General features: G+C 52.6%; 2 protein-coding genes and 1 non-coding gene across 9 annotated transcripts; all 3 read right to left on the reverse strand.

The window, feature by feature from the left end:
* Positions 1–39: 39 nt before the first annotated feature.
* C7H1orf56 (chromosome 7 C1orf56 homolog) lies at positions 40–2462 on the reverse strand. Its single transcript, XM_002715362.5, has 2 exons — positions 1292–2462; positions 40–194 (listed from the first exon to the last, which is right to left on the reverse strand). The coding sequence occupies exons 1-2, from the start codon at positions 2309–2311 to the stop codon at positions 174–176; spliced, it is 1041 nt and encodes a 346-aa protein (XP_002715408.1). The 5' UTR covers positions 2312–2462; the 3' UTR covers positions 40–173.
* A 169-nt stretch (positions 2463–2631) lies between these two features.
* Positions 2632–14860, reverse strand: BNIPL (BCL2 interacting protein like). Of its 7 annotated transcripts, none has more exons than XM_008264463.4 (10): positions 14614–14860; positions 12992–13084; positions 12036–12100; positions 11688–11912; positions 6273–6455; positions 6017–6119; positions 5727–5858; positions 3940–4026; positions 3658–3756; positions 2632–3256 (listed from the first exon to the last, which is right to left on the reverse strand). In XM_008264463.4, exons 1-10 carry the CDS (start codon positions 14655–14657, stop codon positions 3220–3222), a joined length of 1068 nt encoding a protein of 355 aa, XP_008262685.3. In that variant the 5' UTR covers positions 14658–14860; the 3' UTR covers positions 2632–3219. The 7 variants fall into 7 exon arrangements, with proteins under 7 accessions (XP_008262685.3, XP_008262683.3, XP_051713278.2 ...); XM_008264461.4 differs by having other exon boundaries at positions 3878–4026; positions 14614–14840; XM_051857318.2 differs by lacking the exon at positions 12992–13084 and having other exon boundaries at positions 14614–14840.
* On the reverse strand, positions 4747–4882 carry LOC127493842 (small nucleolar RNA SNORA46). Its single transcript, XR_007924380.2, has one exon. It is a non-coding gene; the product is annotated as a small nucleolar RNA SNORA46 (small nucleolar RNA).
* Positions 14861–14923: the final 63 nt, after the last annotated feature.

The raw sequence follows: 14923 nt of genomic DNA on the forward strand, positions 1-14923 counted from the left end.
TTTTAGGGTTGAAAAGATTGATGGAGTCCCCTTCCTCAGATACCTCTATAAAAAGAAATAAGCCCAAATAATGTGGGGGGTTTTTTTTTAGTACTAAAAATATATAGTGGGTGCTGGGGTCGGAAGGGTAGGAGAGGCTGAGATATGGACACCTCCTGTGGATGAAGTGCGCATCATGTCCGGTTCTTGTCTATCTGGGTAGAGGGAGAAAAATGGAGAAATTACAACCATGTCCATATTTTCCTTTCCTTGCTTTGTGCCCCCTCATCCCCCACCGCCATAAGCAAGCCCTCTTCCTCAGCCCTTTTTTTTTTTTTTTTTTTTGGACAGGCAGAGTGGACAGAGACAGAGAAAGGTCTTCCTTTACCATTGGTTCACCCCTCAATGGCTGTTGCAGCCAGCGCACCACGCTGATCCGATGGCAGGAGCCAGGTGTTTCTCCTGGTCTCCCATGGGGTGCAGGGCCCAAGCACTTGGGCCATCCTCCACTGCACTCCCTGGCCACAGCAGAGAGCTGGCCTGGAAGAGGGGCAACCGGGACAGAATCTGGCGCCCCAACCGGGACTAGAACCCGGTGTGCCGGCGCCACAGGCGGAGGATTAGCCTAGTGAGCCGCGGCGCCAGCCAGCCCTGCCTTCTTTAGATTCAGTAATAGTATTGGACAAAGAGAAACCAGTGGCAGAAGGACCAAGTTACTTCTTGTTTGTTGCCTTTCCCTCTCCCCAGAGGTCCTGACCTCCAGTTCAATTGAAACTACCAGGCAATTGGGACCTTTGGTGGCTCTTGGAAATGCAGGGGACTTGTCTCCCATGTGCATTAAGTTGCCAGGAAGGATCCCAGGACAGTTCTTTGGGATGGTGGTGGTGAAGAGAATGGGCACTGGTGTCAAGCAAACCTGTTTTAAAACAACTTGTGGCTCTGCCACATACTAGCTTTCGTTGTAACGGGATGAGAGTTCATAAGGGTTGTTACCATTCCGCTGCATTCATTAGGTCAGAACTACCCATCAGTTAACGCCCTCCATATCCATTCATTGCCTTTTCTAATTGAGTCTACAGTCCTATTTGGTCAATGATCATCAAATGACCAATACCACATATTTCCTAATACCCAACCAGCAATTGCTCAAGAAATCGTAGGTAGAAGTAATGGCTAACAATGTGGGTAGCCCATGTCTGTTATAAGTCAGTAACCAGACAGATAAGTCAGTAACAGTTCATGCAAGCACACTGGCTGGCTCAGCGAGGGGCTTGGGGGTCAGGATTTGTCAGGCTCATCACCCAACACTTACTGGTTGCATCTCTGTGAACACTGAAGACAGGCTGTTCCAAATATCCTCCAGGCCAATCCTGACCCGTTTCCAAAAAGCCAGAGCTGGGCTGGGGCTGGGGCTGGGGGGCGGCATGAGCGGTCTGCGTCTGAGGTGGATGGGGGGCATGGTAGGGGTGGTGGTGGTCTGGGTGGTGGTGGTCGGAGAGCAGTTGGTGTCAGGACAGAGGCCTGAGTCCAGGGGGCACTCCTCCCGAAGCCGGTTGCAGGGACACTGCTGGTAGGTACAAGGCCGGTGCTCCGTGCGGAGCTGGCTCAGTGCTCCCACTCGAAGGCGTCCCGAAAGGCCCTGCAGCTTCCCGGACCGGGTCCGGCTCATGGTGCCTGACTTGCAGTGACAGTGCCACGGGCCCCAGGGCATCAGCACCAGTCGCAGATCCTCAGGAGGTGGCATGGCTGTGGGTGAGGGTGCCGGCCACCGGCTTGGGGTGGAGCCTGGTGTCGACCAGTGGCTCAGGGTGACCTCGGAGGTCAGAATGTCTTTAGGTTTCATGGTGGTGCGCGGCAGGTTTGTGGTCAACCTGATCTCAGGCTCTTGGGTGTTGGCCACGAACCTCCCCGAGGTGGAGCTCCTTCCGGTATTTGTACTGGGGGCGGCACTGGGAATCAGCATCCTGCTGTTATTCTTTCTGGCATTTATCACAACCCCCTCTTCCAAAGTCTCATCCTCACCGAAGCTGGCCTCAGAGCCCCGGGCGATGCCTGTCACCGTGGCCAGGAGCTCGGCAGCCGCAGGGCCTGCCAGGCGGTCGGCGGTGGCCACGGCGTCATTCTCATCCTCCAGAGTTATTTTAGGCCTCCGGGGCCCGGTGCGGGGGGGACCGATGGTGCTCCGGTGGCTGCGGGCAGGGCCGGGGCCCCCAAAGCGGAAGCTGACCCGCTGCATCCCGGTGGACGTCTGGGTCTGGCCTTGGGCCCCCGCCGCCAGGGGCTCCAGACTCAGCAGCAGGGCCCAGAGCAGCGCGCCGGCGGCGGGGACCATGGGGCTGGGCGGCTTGGGGCTGGAGGGAGGCCGGTGAGGCGGGCCCAGGCTCCTACCTTCTCTCCCTCCCTTCTGCTCTCCGCCAACCCGCCGACCCGCCGGGGTCGTTTGAACCGAGGCCACGGGGCGCTCGGCACGTGCCACGCCCCTCCCCCGCGTCCTCCCCGCGGGCGCTTCCCCAGCCCCAGGGGCTGAGCTAAAAAACCCAACGGAACCTTTGCGTGAGAACTCCCGCAAGCCAGAACCGAAGGCCGGATTGTGATGTAAGGGGTTGTAAGGGGTTCGGGGAGAGCCATTCGCTTCCTCGGTGCACACTTAAATCTCTCTTCGCAGTTTATTAACCGCTACAGGTGTGAATGTACCAGAGAGGGCGGAAATACAGGTTTTGAAAGCACTCCTGACCAGGCTCACAGGCGGCAGGGACGACTTAGAAGGAGGAAAGTAGGGCCCCTTCCGGGGGTCTTCACGGCTTAGGGAACTGACTGCTAGCTCCTAGCAGGCAGGCAGGCAGGGGTCTGTGGAGCCCTTCCGCCGCCCCTCACCCCTCACCCCTCACCGGTGGCTGCTGGAATACCTAGGGGGCAGCATTATGGGCTCCCACACTTACAGGGCAGGAAAATAGGGCCCAAAGAGAAAATTATTTGCCCAAGGTTCAGTAGTGAAAGCAGGTTTAAAACCCAGAGCTCTGCATTTGCCATGCTAAATGCCTTCCACCCTGTCAGCTAGCAGATCAGGTTCCCACCCTCAGAGGCCTGCTGGAGGGGGGGGTAGGGGAGGCTGCCGTGCCCTTGGGGAGAAGATCCAGTGGTGAGGGAGACAAGATTTACACGATAGCTTGGAAGTTTCAGGAGCCAGGCAGCGCAGATCGCCATCTTTGCTTGGTTCTGAGCGCTTTACCCAGTCCGGTGCTAGGCACTTGCTGAGCCGTGGAGATCCCGGTCGAGCCTGTGATTGAGGAGGAGAGACAGAGAAAGAGAAGTGGTTCAGGAGCAGGCCTGGGGCTTCTCTCACTGCTTGGGGAAGGAAGCCAGGCCATTCAGAAAGCTGGAAGACCAAGTGCTGAGTCATCACGTAGCATCTTCTCGCCCCCACAGCTTGTGCTCTCCTATTCACGGCCAGACACAGCCCTCCCTTGTTTCTAGGGCTGCTGCTCTCAGTCATCTCTAACCTCTGAGCTGGGACTATTTCATTGCTTGTCACCTCTTGCATATCTATGTAAGGTTCTTTGATTTGTTCTTGTGGAATGCAGTAGCGTCCTTAATTTTTTCTGTGTCTCTGAGATTTCCCAGATTGATTGGTTTCACACATCCCAGCCCAGTCCCCGTACCCCTGAGTCTGGGACTCACTGTCTGACAGCTTCAGGGATGTGGACTTGATCCAGGGAGATAAGTTTGGCCAGCTCTCCCAGACTGTCCAGAAAACGGATCTTCCGTGTGAACTTGGAACTGAAAGAGAGGGTAAAGCACTGGTGTTTTGTTCTGGTAGGAGAGGGGTTCTGAGACCCCTGAGAAGGGAACCGTAAGGGGCAGAGTGATTAAGGCTGGAAAAATCAGGCTGCGGCAATACCTTCTCCATCTTTACTTGAAAATGGGGCGAAGGGGAGGGAGCCCTTGTCCCAGAGCTGGTACCTGATGAAGGGCCGAAGCAGTGCCAGAAACGCCTTCACGTACCACGTGGCGTGGACCACCACCAGGGCGCGCAGGTTCTTCCGGAGCCTGAAGAATATGGTGAGGTCATCCGACTTCGTCTGCCTGCTCACCCAAAGGTCTGGAGGCGCTACCTTTGGTTTTGTAACTTCCTTCACTTCTCTAATTTCTAGAATTCTCAGGCAGCGGCAAGAAGCCCCTGCTCCTTCAGCTGCAACCTCAGCCTCACCCACCCTGTCCAGCACTGTCTACACTCCTGGCTTTAAGGAAATCCTTCAAGACCACTCTACTACGTCTCACCCAGTGCCTTGTGCACACCTCTCCAGCCCTCCAGGACCGACCGGTTATACATCAATCAGCAGAGGCCACAAAGGGAGGGGCAGGAAGAAAAAGCAAGGTGGGGGAGACACGGGGAGAAGGGAACATGAAGGGGACAGGCGTAGGGCAGGGATGCAGGCAGCGAGGAAGAGACAATGCAGGGGTAAAGCCCCGCCTGCAGCGCCGGCGTCCCACGTGGGCACCAGTCCTGGCTGCTCCGCTTCCAGTCCAGCTCTCTCCTGTGGCCTGGGAAAGCAGTGGGGGGTGGCCCAAGTGCTTGGGCCCCTGCACGGTCTGGGAGACCCGGAAGAAGCTTCTGGCTCCTGGCTTCAGATCAGGGCATCTCCAGTCATTGTGGCCAGTTGGGGAGTGAACCAGCAGATGGAAGACCTCTCCCTTTTTGCTTCTGCCTCTGCCTCTGCCTCTCTGTAATTCTGCCTTTCAGATAAATAAATAAATCTTTCTTTTTCCCAACGTTCTTAACTCCATTAAGCAACAGCAGAATGGCACAAGTCAGCTATGCAACTGACAGAGCCAGGAATTCTTTTGCACTACAGCGTAACCAAGAATAAGGAAAATTCTCATCGGTAGGTTTAAATATAGTGCTGAATAAATAAATCTTAAAAAAAAATGAAAACTTGGCCGGCCCCACAGCTCACTAGGCTAATCCTCCACCTGTGGCACTGGCACCCTGGGTTCTAATCCCGGTTGGGGCGCCAGATTCTGTCCCGGTTGCCCCTCTTCCAGGCCAGCTCTCTGCTGTGGCCCGGGAAGGCAGTGGAGGATGGCCCAAGTGCTTGGGCCCTGCACCCCATGGGAGACCAGGAGAAGCACCTGGCTCCTGGCTTCGGATCAGCGCGGTCCGCCGGCTGCAGCGGCCATTGGAGGGTGAACCAACGGAAAAAGGAAGACCTTTCTCTCTGTCTCTCTCTCACTGTCTAACTCTGCCTGTCAACAACAACAACAACAAAAAAAAAAAAAAAAAGGAAAGAAAGAAAGAAAAGCTAAAGAAGGTCCTTATTAAGTCAAGTGTTGTCCTTAAATTAAGTAGCATTATTTAAAAAGAGGAAGGCGAAGAAGACAGTGCAGCTGTGGAAATGAAATACAGGGCAAGATGGGAGAGGAGGCAGACTGCCTTCCACATGCCAGAATGTGCCTCCGCGTTAACTCCACTTTCACAAGTGCCCAACGGCAAAGAGACGACTGTTGCTATTTGCAGATAAGGAAACTGAGGCCCAAAAAGTAAAGTGGCTTGCACCCATCATGCAGCTGGTAAATGGTAAAGGTGAGATTTGAAACCTGATCTCCTTAACTCCACGTGAGGACAGGCGGGGCTTGGAAAGGGGTGGAGAGGGACAAAGGAATGAGGAAGCAGCTAAAAAGAAGAAAGAATGAGAAGATGGAGAAGAAGAAAGACAGAGAACTGCGGCGCCCTCATCCTGGGGTCTCACCGCCGATCCAGAGTGCGGTAACACTGGCGTATCCAGCCCAGAGGTGGAACCTGGGCCCTGCTTGTGCCGCCGCTCAAGTGAACCAGCAGGTAGTTTTCAGCCACCAGCAGCTCCAGGGTCCCCACCATATACCTGGGGGACAGAATTACAGGGGAGCCCTGTGTTGTGGGTCACAGGGAGCACGAGGACTATTACTGCAGACTCCGAAATCAGTACAGATGTTGGAAGGGGACTTTTTTTTCTTTTCCTCCCATAATACCCTCTGTAGCCCCTCAGGCCTTCCACCTCACCTAAACAAGTGTTCCATGACATAGGCATAGTTGGGAATGCTGCCTCTGGGTAGATAACAGGAAGCAAAGAGTATGACAGCATTGAGTCCATCACCATGGTAACCTGGTGAAGAGAAGTATGTGTTGGCAAGACAGTACCTCTGAGGGGCTGTACAGGTTACAGGAAGGAGTTTTGAACCCAATGACCGAGTCTCCAGCTTGGTCTGTTTATTCCAGAAGTCACTGTTTTTACCCCTCCGTCTACACTAGCCATTACCTCCATGAGACAGGACTTTCTTGTAGGGCTCAATGGCAGTCATGTCCACTCGCTGCTCCCGCTGTCCTGTTCGGAACACCCTCCAGCGATGCCCGTCTTCTCCAGCCACGTCCCACACGCAACCCCGGCCCAGCCTTTCCGCAGCCTCACTGGCCGCCAGACCCTCTGCCCGGGGCAGCTCATCTGAAAGAGCGATGTAGAGGGATCAGCAGGATGATTCTCACCTTCAGTATCTTGTCAAGTTCCCAGATGCCTGGAGTCTGTTACTGAATCGCCTGGCCCTCAGTTGTTTCCGTCCCTTTAACCTCAGTTTGTCCACTCACCCCACTACCACCATCCTCCTAGGTTCTCTCCTGCGCCTCCTGATCCTCTCCTTTTCACTAGACAATGGCCTCAGGGTCCCTGCACCACGGCAGGTCCGTGGCTCTCACCAGCACCTGGCTTTTTCTTTTTCTGGATTCAGTTTCTGTACACGCTTTCCCCTGGGCGAGCATATCTAGTCCCCGGGTTCAGTTACTGTCAGAAAGCTGAGGACTCCCGGATCTGCCTCTCTAACCCAAACTTCTCTCCTAACTCCAGATTCATATCTCTGACTGCCTGGAGTGCACTTCCCTCCTTTATGTGTCCCTGTCAGGTCCCAGATCCAAAATCATCCTCTTCTTCCTCTCCCTCGTTTCCTTTCTCTCTCTCTCTCTTTTGCTTTAAGATTTATTTATTTATTTGAAAGGCAGAGTTACAGGGAGAGAGAAGGAGAGACCGAGAGATAGATCTTCCATCTGATGGTTCACTCCCCAAATGGCCATGACGGCCAGGGCTGTGCCAAACCAAAGCCAGGAGCCAGGAGCTCCATCCAGGTCTCCCACATGGCTGCAAGGGCCTAAGCACTTCTGCTGCTTTTCCAGGTGCATTAGCAGGAGCTGGATAAGCAGTGGAGCAGTCAGGATTCAAACAGGTTGCCCGTATGGGTGGCCAGCAGCTTAACCCACTGCGCCCCAATGCCAGCCCCTCCCTTGTTTCCTTTCTTGACGAACAATCCCATCCATCTAGCCGGGTGTGAGAGAACACTGTTCTGACATTCCTTCTTCTCTGTCTGCCCTCAAACCAGCTGGACCCCACATCCTCTTCCATCCACCTTCATTACGCCCCTTTATTAGCTTTGCCACTATCACTGTTCTGGCTCACTTGTGCTTGGTACTAGCCTCCTACCTGCTCTCCCTGCCTCTGGTCTCTTTTCCTTCAATCTACTCTAAAGACCACAGAGCAAGTTCTCTTTTTTCTACTTCTTTTTTTTTTGACAGGCAGAGTGGACAGTGAGAGAGAGAGACAGAGAGAAAGGTCTTCCTTTGCCGTTGGTTCACCCTCCAATGGCCGCCGCGGCCGGTGCGCTGCGCTGATCCGATGGCAGGAGCCAGGAGCCAGGTGCTTTTCCTGGTCTCCCATGGGGTGCAGGGCCCAAGCACCTGGGCCATCCTCCACTGCACTCCCTGGCCACAGCAGAGAGCTGGCCTGGAAGAGGGGCAACCGGGACAGAATCCGGCGCCCCGACCGGGACTAGAACCCGGTGTGCCGGCGCCGCTAGGTGGAGGATTAGCCTAGTGAGCCGCGGCGCCGGCCTGTGTGGGGTTCTTAATTGGTGTATCCTCCTTAGAGGCTTATGGGCAAAGTTTTGAATATGTCTACTCCTTAGATCCAGTGAGACATTTTCAGAAATTTGAGTATATAGAAATACTGGCAGCTGTGCCAGAAGAAGATCCTGGCTCCTGGCTTTGGATTGGCCCAGCTCTCCAGCCATTGCAGCCATTTGGGGAGTGACCCAGTGGATGGAAGACACATCTCTCTCTCTTCTCTCTCTCTGACTCTGCCTCTCAAGTAAATAAATAAATCTTTAAAAATAATTCCATAGTGTTAATGCCCTGTAGTAAACATTATTTTACTCACGGATATTTTGGCCATTTCTAGTCTTTTCAGTCATTAAACTTGATCATGTTAATTCCATGATTAAAATCTTTCTGAGACTCCTCATTGCTTACAAGATAAAATCTAAATTCCTTAGTGTAGCAGCAAGGGCCTCCGTGACTAGACCACTGCACTATCTTTTCATATTTCCTCCTCACCTGCTGCCCTTCTTTAAGGAAAAAAAGGTCGGGGGGAACTTATTTATTTTTTTGAAAGGCAGAGTTACAGAGAGAAAGAGAGAGAGAGGTCTTCCATCCACTGGTTCACTCCCCAAATGGCTGCAATGGCCGGGACTGGGCCAGGCCAAAGCCAGGAGTCTGGAGCTTCCACATGGTGGCAGGGGCCCAGGCAGGTAGTCCATGTTCCACTATCTTCCCAGGTGCATTAACAGAGAGCTGGATTGGAAGTAGAGCAGCCGGGAATCTGACTAGTGCACATTTGGGATGCCAGCATCACAGGCACAATTAATTAATTAATTAATTTTAGGATTTATTTATTTGAGAGGTAGAATTACAGAGAGAGAGAGAGAGAGAGAGAGAGAGAGAGAGTCTTCCATCTGCTGGTTCATTCCCCAAGTGGCTACAATGGCTGGAGCTGGGCGATCCGAAGCCAGGAGCCAGGAGCTTCTTCCGGGTCTCCCATGCGGATGCAGGGGCCTAAACACTTGGGCCATCTTCTACTGCTTTCCCAGGCCATAGCAGAGAGCTGGACCGGAAGGGGAACAGCTGGGACTCAAACCAGCACCCATATGGGATGGCGGCACTGCAGGCAGAGTTTAACCCACTGTGCCACAATGCTGGTGCCCCCCCTGCTGGCCTTCTGGATATGTGTCCTACTTCGAATTCCCCATCATGCTATGCTAATAACTAGAGCTGTTTCTTTAACCTAGAATGCTCTTCCTCCAACTAAGTGACAGACGTCAGCTTCAGTCTCCTACACCCAGCCCAGAAGTCTGTGAAGTCTTTCCTTTTTTTTTTTTTTTTTTTTTTTTTTTTTTTTTTTTTTGACAGGCAGAGTGGATAGTGAGAGAGAGAGACAGAGAGAAAGGTCTTCCTTTGCTGTTGGTTCACCCTCCAATGGCTGCTGATCCGAAGGCAGGAACCAGGTGCTTCTCCTGGTCTCCCATGGGGTGCAGGGCCCAAGCACTTGGGCCATCCTCCACTGCACAGCAGAGAGCTGGACTGGAAGAGGGGCAACCGGGACAGAATCCGGCGCCGCGACCAGGACTAGAACCCGGTGTGCCAGCGCCGCAAGTCGGAGGATTAGCCTAGTGAGCTGCGGCGCCGGCTGAAGTCTTTCCTAAATCAGACAGACTGACCTCTTCCTTCTGTCCGCCTGCACTGGAGCCTATGCATTGGAGACTATGACCTCTGCCGGCAGTTATTTGTGATGTACTTCCAACCTATGGTGGGGGGAGGCAGTCGGGTGCAGGGGTTAAACAGCCAGGACCCCTGCATCCCCTATCAGAGTGTCTGGGCTTGAGTCCCGGCTCCACCTCTGACTCTCACCGCCTGCTGAGGCACACGCTGGGAGGCAGCAGGCATTTGGATCCCTACCACCCTGTATGAAACTTAGGATTGAGTTCCAGGCTCCTGGCTTCAGCTTGGCCCAGCTCTGGCTGTTGCAGTCTCTCTTTCTTTCTCTCTTTCAAGATTTATTTATTTTATTTGAAACACAAAGTTACAGAGAGGCTGAGGCAGAAAGAAAGAGAAAGGGAGAGAGAGAGATAGTGTCTTCTATCCATTGGTTCACTCCCCAGTTGGCTGTAATGGCCAGAGCTGCGCCGATCCAAAGCCAGGAGCCAGGAGCTTCTTCTGGGTCTCCCCCATGGGTACAGGGGCCCAAGGACTTGGGCCATCTTCCACTGCCCTCCCGGGCCACAGCAGAGAGCTGGATCGGAAGTGGAGCAGCCAGGTCTTGAACTGGCATCCATATGGGATGCTGGCACTGCAGGAGGTGGCTTTACCCACTAGGCCACAGCACTGGCCCCTCTTTCTTTTCTTTTAAAGATTTATTTTAGGAGCCGGTGCTGTGGCCTAGCAGGTAAAGATTTATTTTATTTATTTGAAAGATAGAGTTACAGAGAGAGAGAGAGAGAACCTCCATCTGCTGGTTCACTCCCCAAAAGGCCACATCTGCCAGAATTGGGCCAGGCTGAAGCCAGGAAGCAGGAGCTTCATCCAAGTCTCCCACGTGGGTGCAGGGGCCCAACCACCTGGGCCATCCTCCACTGCTTTCTCAAGTGCATCAGCAGGGAACTGGGTCAGAAGTGGAGCTGCTGGGACTCAAACCAGTGCCCGAATATAATGCCAGTGTCACAGGCAGCAGCTTAAGCCATTATACCACAATGCTGGCCTTATCTCTCAACCTTTCAAATAAAAATAAATAACTAAATAAAATTAAAAAAATAAATAACACAGGGGACCAGTGTTGTAGCATAGCAACGGCAGCATCCCATGTGGGTGCCAGTTTAAGACCCAGATGCTCCACGTCCAATCCAGCTGCCTGCTATGGCCTGGGAAAATCAGTGGAAGATGGCCCAAGTGCTTGGACGCACCCCTGTGGGAGACCTGGAAGAAGCTCTTGGTTCCTACCTTGAGAATGGCCCAGCTCCTGCCATTTTGGCCATTTGGGGATTAAACCAACCAGTGGAAGATCTCTCTCTCTCTCTCTGCCTCTCCCTCTCTTTCTAACTCCACCTTTTAAATAAATAAATAAATCTTTAAAAAAAAAAAAAGTTTGACTTTTAATTGCTTTTCCCATGAACGTTTTGAAGTACCTTTTAAGTATTTTCTACTAAACAGAAAATTCCCTGAGGGTAGGGCCTGTCCTATTTATCATTGTAATTCCTGTCCTAGCTCAATGGTAGCATCTAACAGGCAGTCAGTCACGTTTCCCTTAATCAGCAAAGGACTCCCCTCCTCTCCTGGCCGCCCTCCCATTGGATCTATCAGCTCTATGTAGGCAGGCGTGCGTGCGGTGTGGTGGTTAAGTTGCTGCCTGGATACTGCACCCCCATCGGAATGTCTGCTTCAACTCCTGGCTACCCTGGTTCAGGTCCAGCTTCTTGTCAGTGTGCATCCTGGCAGGCAGCAGATGATGGCTCAAGTACTTGGATCCCTTCCATCCACATGGGAGACCCGGATGGAGTTCTTGGCTCCTGGCTTCGACCTGGCCCAGCCCTGGCTGTTGCAGATATTTGGGAAGTGAACCAGAAGATAATTGATCTCTGTCAGCCTTTTACATAAAATAAGAATATAAGCTCTACTTTTCCATTGTGAGGAAACTAGTTTTGCTGGCCTTACCTTTTGGCCCCATGTATTAGTTCTTCTTCTTCTTTTTTTTTTTTCCTGTTTTTTCTTATCCATGTATTAGTTCTAACTTCAGTCCTTGTATGTCCACCCTGAGCCTCACGCTCACCTCTGCCTCTACCACCTTTGTCCCTGGTTTGTTTCCCACCTTCCCATTCAAATTCATGGCCGCTGTCCAGCTGCTCCGAGTCTGAAGGTGTTTCCAGCCCTTCTAGCTCCAGATCAGAACTGCCGTCGGGAGAGGACGGTGCAGAGTGGCCAGGGGAAGCCGCACTGCCTCCGGGCTCCTGGGTCAGATTCAGCTGCAACTCTGGGGCAGAAAGACGCTTCCTCATGGGGCGCCGGCCACACAGAGCCAGGGTGCTGGGGGTACCTGGGTTGGAGGAAGGGAAAACAAAGCAACCAACCCTGAAACTTGGATTGAGTTTCAAGGAGGAACTTCGATGAAAGAGGAAATGGGTCCGTAAGTGGATGGCCGACTTTCTAGCTTACCTACCTGCCTGGGGGTCTCCTTTAAGGTCTTCAGGAGCTTCAGAAAGGCCAACCTCCTCAGGAAGCAATCTAGAGGAGAAAAGATGGAAAGGGGGCACGGGGGCCTGCGCTGTGGCGTAGGGGGTAAAGCTACCCCCTGCAACACTGGCATCCCATCTGGGCGCTGGTTCAAGTCCTGGCTGCTCCACTTCTGATCCAGCTTCCTGCTAACGTGCTTAGGAAAAGCAGTGGAAGATGGGCCAAGTACTTAGGCCCCTGCCACTCACATGGGAAACCCAGATAAAATTCCTGGCTCCTGGCTTCAGCCTAGCCCAGCTCTGGCCATTGTGGCCATCTGGGGATTGAACTAGTGGATGGAATATGTCTCTTTCTCTCTCTGTATCTCCCTCTCTCTCTCTCTGTAGCTCTTTCAAATAAACAAATAAATCCTTAAAATGTAAAACAACAAATCAGGCACCTATTTTTTAAAAAGACAAAGCAAAAGGGGGATAGATACCAGTTAAGGCATCACCAGGTATCAATTTTCCAGTTCTTGTCATTTTTATCACCTCTGCTTCCTCTTCATAATTTTACTTTTGTTTTGTTTGAAAGGTAGAGAGACAGAGAGAGAGAGAGAGATCTTTCATCCACTGCCCAAATACCTACAACAGCCAGAGCTGAGCCAGGTTGAGGACAGGAGCCTGGAATTCATTTCAGATCTCCCATGTGGGTGGCAGGGACCCAAGTACTTGAGCCATCATCTGCTGCCTCCCAGGGTACACAGTAGTAGAGAGCTGGATGACAGGGCAGCAGCCAGTACTCAACCAGACACTCCCAGTGTTTGGCGTTTGAAGCAGCGACTTAACAGCTGCACAACTCTGGCCCCTTGGCTTTCTTTTTTTGCACCTCTTCCCTGCAAGTCCTAATCCACCATTCCTGCTGCCCTCTGTGGCCATCCCTCCCTCCTCCCAGCCTCCTCACCTAGGGAATTCTTCATCCTGCCATTCTTCCTTCAGCTCCAGTTCCCCAAGTCTCAGGGCTGCTCCTGGTTCTGCTTCTGCATCCTTCCTGACCCTAAGATCATCCCCGGATGAAAAGACAATCATGAGACAACCTAGGCAGTGTCCTAAGGGAACTGGACAGCCAGCAGGAGACGCTGGAATGAGCAGTAATGAAGGCAGAATTCCCACTTTAAAACGTGCTCAGATCTCGTCTCTTCTACAGGCGTTTCTCGCCCTGCCACTCCTGGCAGGAGCAGATAAGCACTGCTGGGTTTAGGAGCAGAGGAACGCTCATCAGCATATTTACCACTGCAGCCCTTGGCTCCGCTTACCAAATAGGGATGAGAGATGTCACACATTGCAACTGGCTGGAACCCAGGCAGACGCGCCCAGGTATTACCCGGCAGAGCCGGAGAGGTGGCATTTAGTCAGGCCTGCCTTTTCTCACTGCTGGGGGGTGGCCAGGGGACATCATGGCTGAGGTGGAGAGATGAGATAGGAGGTAAAGAGAGAGGGAGAGATTTGCTGGGAAGGAAAACCTGGGCCTGAACTCAGTTCTGGGTTAGCTTTCCTAATGGCCATTCTGGAGGCAGCAGTTGGAAAGTAAAGACGGGATGGGAGTCTGGCGCAACGTGTAGAGCGCCGCCTGTGACACTGGCATCCCATATGGGCACCGGTTCAAGACCTGGCTGCTCTACTTCCAGTCCACTTCTGCGCTATTATACCTGGGAAATTCAGTGGAAGATGGCCCAAGTGCCTGGGCACCCACAGGGGGAGACCCAGATGAAGCTTCTGGCTTTAGCCTGGCACAGCCCCATGTGGACATTTGGGGAGTGAACCAGTGGATGGAAGATCTCTCTCTCTCAGTCTCTTTCTATGTAGCTCTGCCTTTCAAATAAATAAAAAAACTTAAAAAAAAAATGAACATTAAAAACAAAAAACAAAAAAAAAGAAAGACAACAAAAAAAAGAAAAAAAATGAACATGGACAGATTTATCAGATGCAAAATATAGGAACCTCATATATATATGTATATACGTATATACATATACATATATATTTTATATATATATACATATATATATGTAAAATGAATTTGAAAGGCAAAGAGACAGACAAGAGATCTCTCATTTGCTGCCTCTCTCCCCAAATACCCACAACAGCCAGGGCCAGGCCAGGCAGAAGCCTGGAGTCCAGAGCTCCATGTGGGTCTCCCACCTGAGTGACAGGGACCCGAGTCCTTGAACCATCACCGCTGCTTCCTCAGGGTGTGCATTAGCAGGAAACTAGAGCCGGAGGCTGAGCTGGAGCTGGGAGTCCAAGCCAGGCCCTCCTCATGGGATGCAGGCACCCAAGTGGCAGCTTAACTACTGCGCCAAAGAGCCCGTGGTTTCTTTAGACCAGGGAATTACCTGGAACCCACATCATACTGACATTTCCTACCTAAAGCCAACCCCATCCCTTCTCAGCAAATTAATTCTTTCAGTCTCATTTCCTCTAGCAGCTGGTGAGCTCTGACCTGCTAAGAGCTGGAGACTGGGAAAGTCCCTCAAGACTCGTCACTCCCTGCTTCGAATCAAGCGAGCCCAGGTCTCCACTCACCCCAGATCCGGCGTCTTTCTTCCGGCCTCTTGTGTGGTTCCCATCTTCAAGTCTTCCTTCTCGAAACGCAGCGGCCGGGGAGCTGCTCATCCCACCTCCAACCCTTCTTCACCCCCTTTCTCCTGCGCTTGTTGTTGTCCTTGCTCCAAGGCGGGAGGCGTGGGAGGGAGGTAACCTCTTCTTCAAACAGGTTTTGCCACCTCCCTTCCCAAGGAGCAGGTTTGCCCAAAAGAAAAACCCTGCCTCCTGCGTGGGGGCGGGCTCTGGGGAGGAGAGTGCGTTTCCTAGGGTGGCAGTCATGGGTGGGTTT

This window comes from Oryctolagus cuniculus, chromosome 7, assembly GCF_964237555.1.
Source record: "Oryctolagus cuniculus chromosome 7, mOryCun1.1, whole genome shotgun sequence".
In the NCBI taxonomy this organism is placed as follows: Eukaryota; Metazoa; Chordata; class Mammalia; order Lagomorpha; family Leporidae; genus Oryctolagus; species Oryctolagus cuniculus.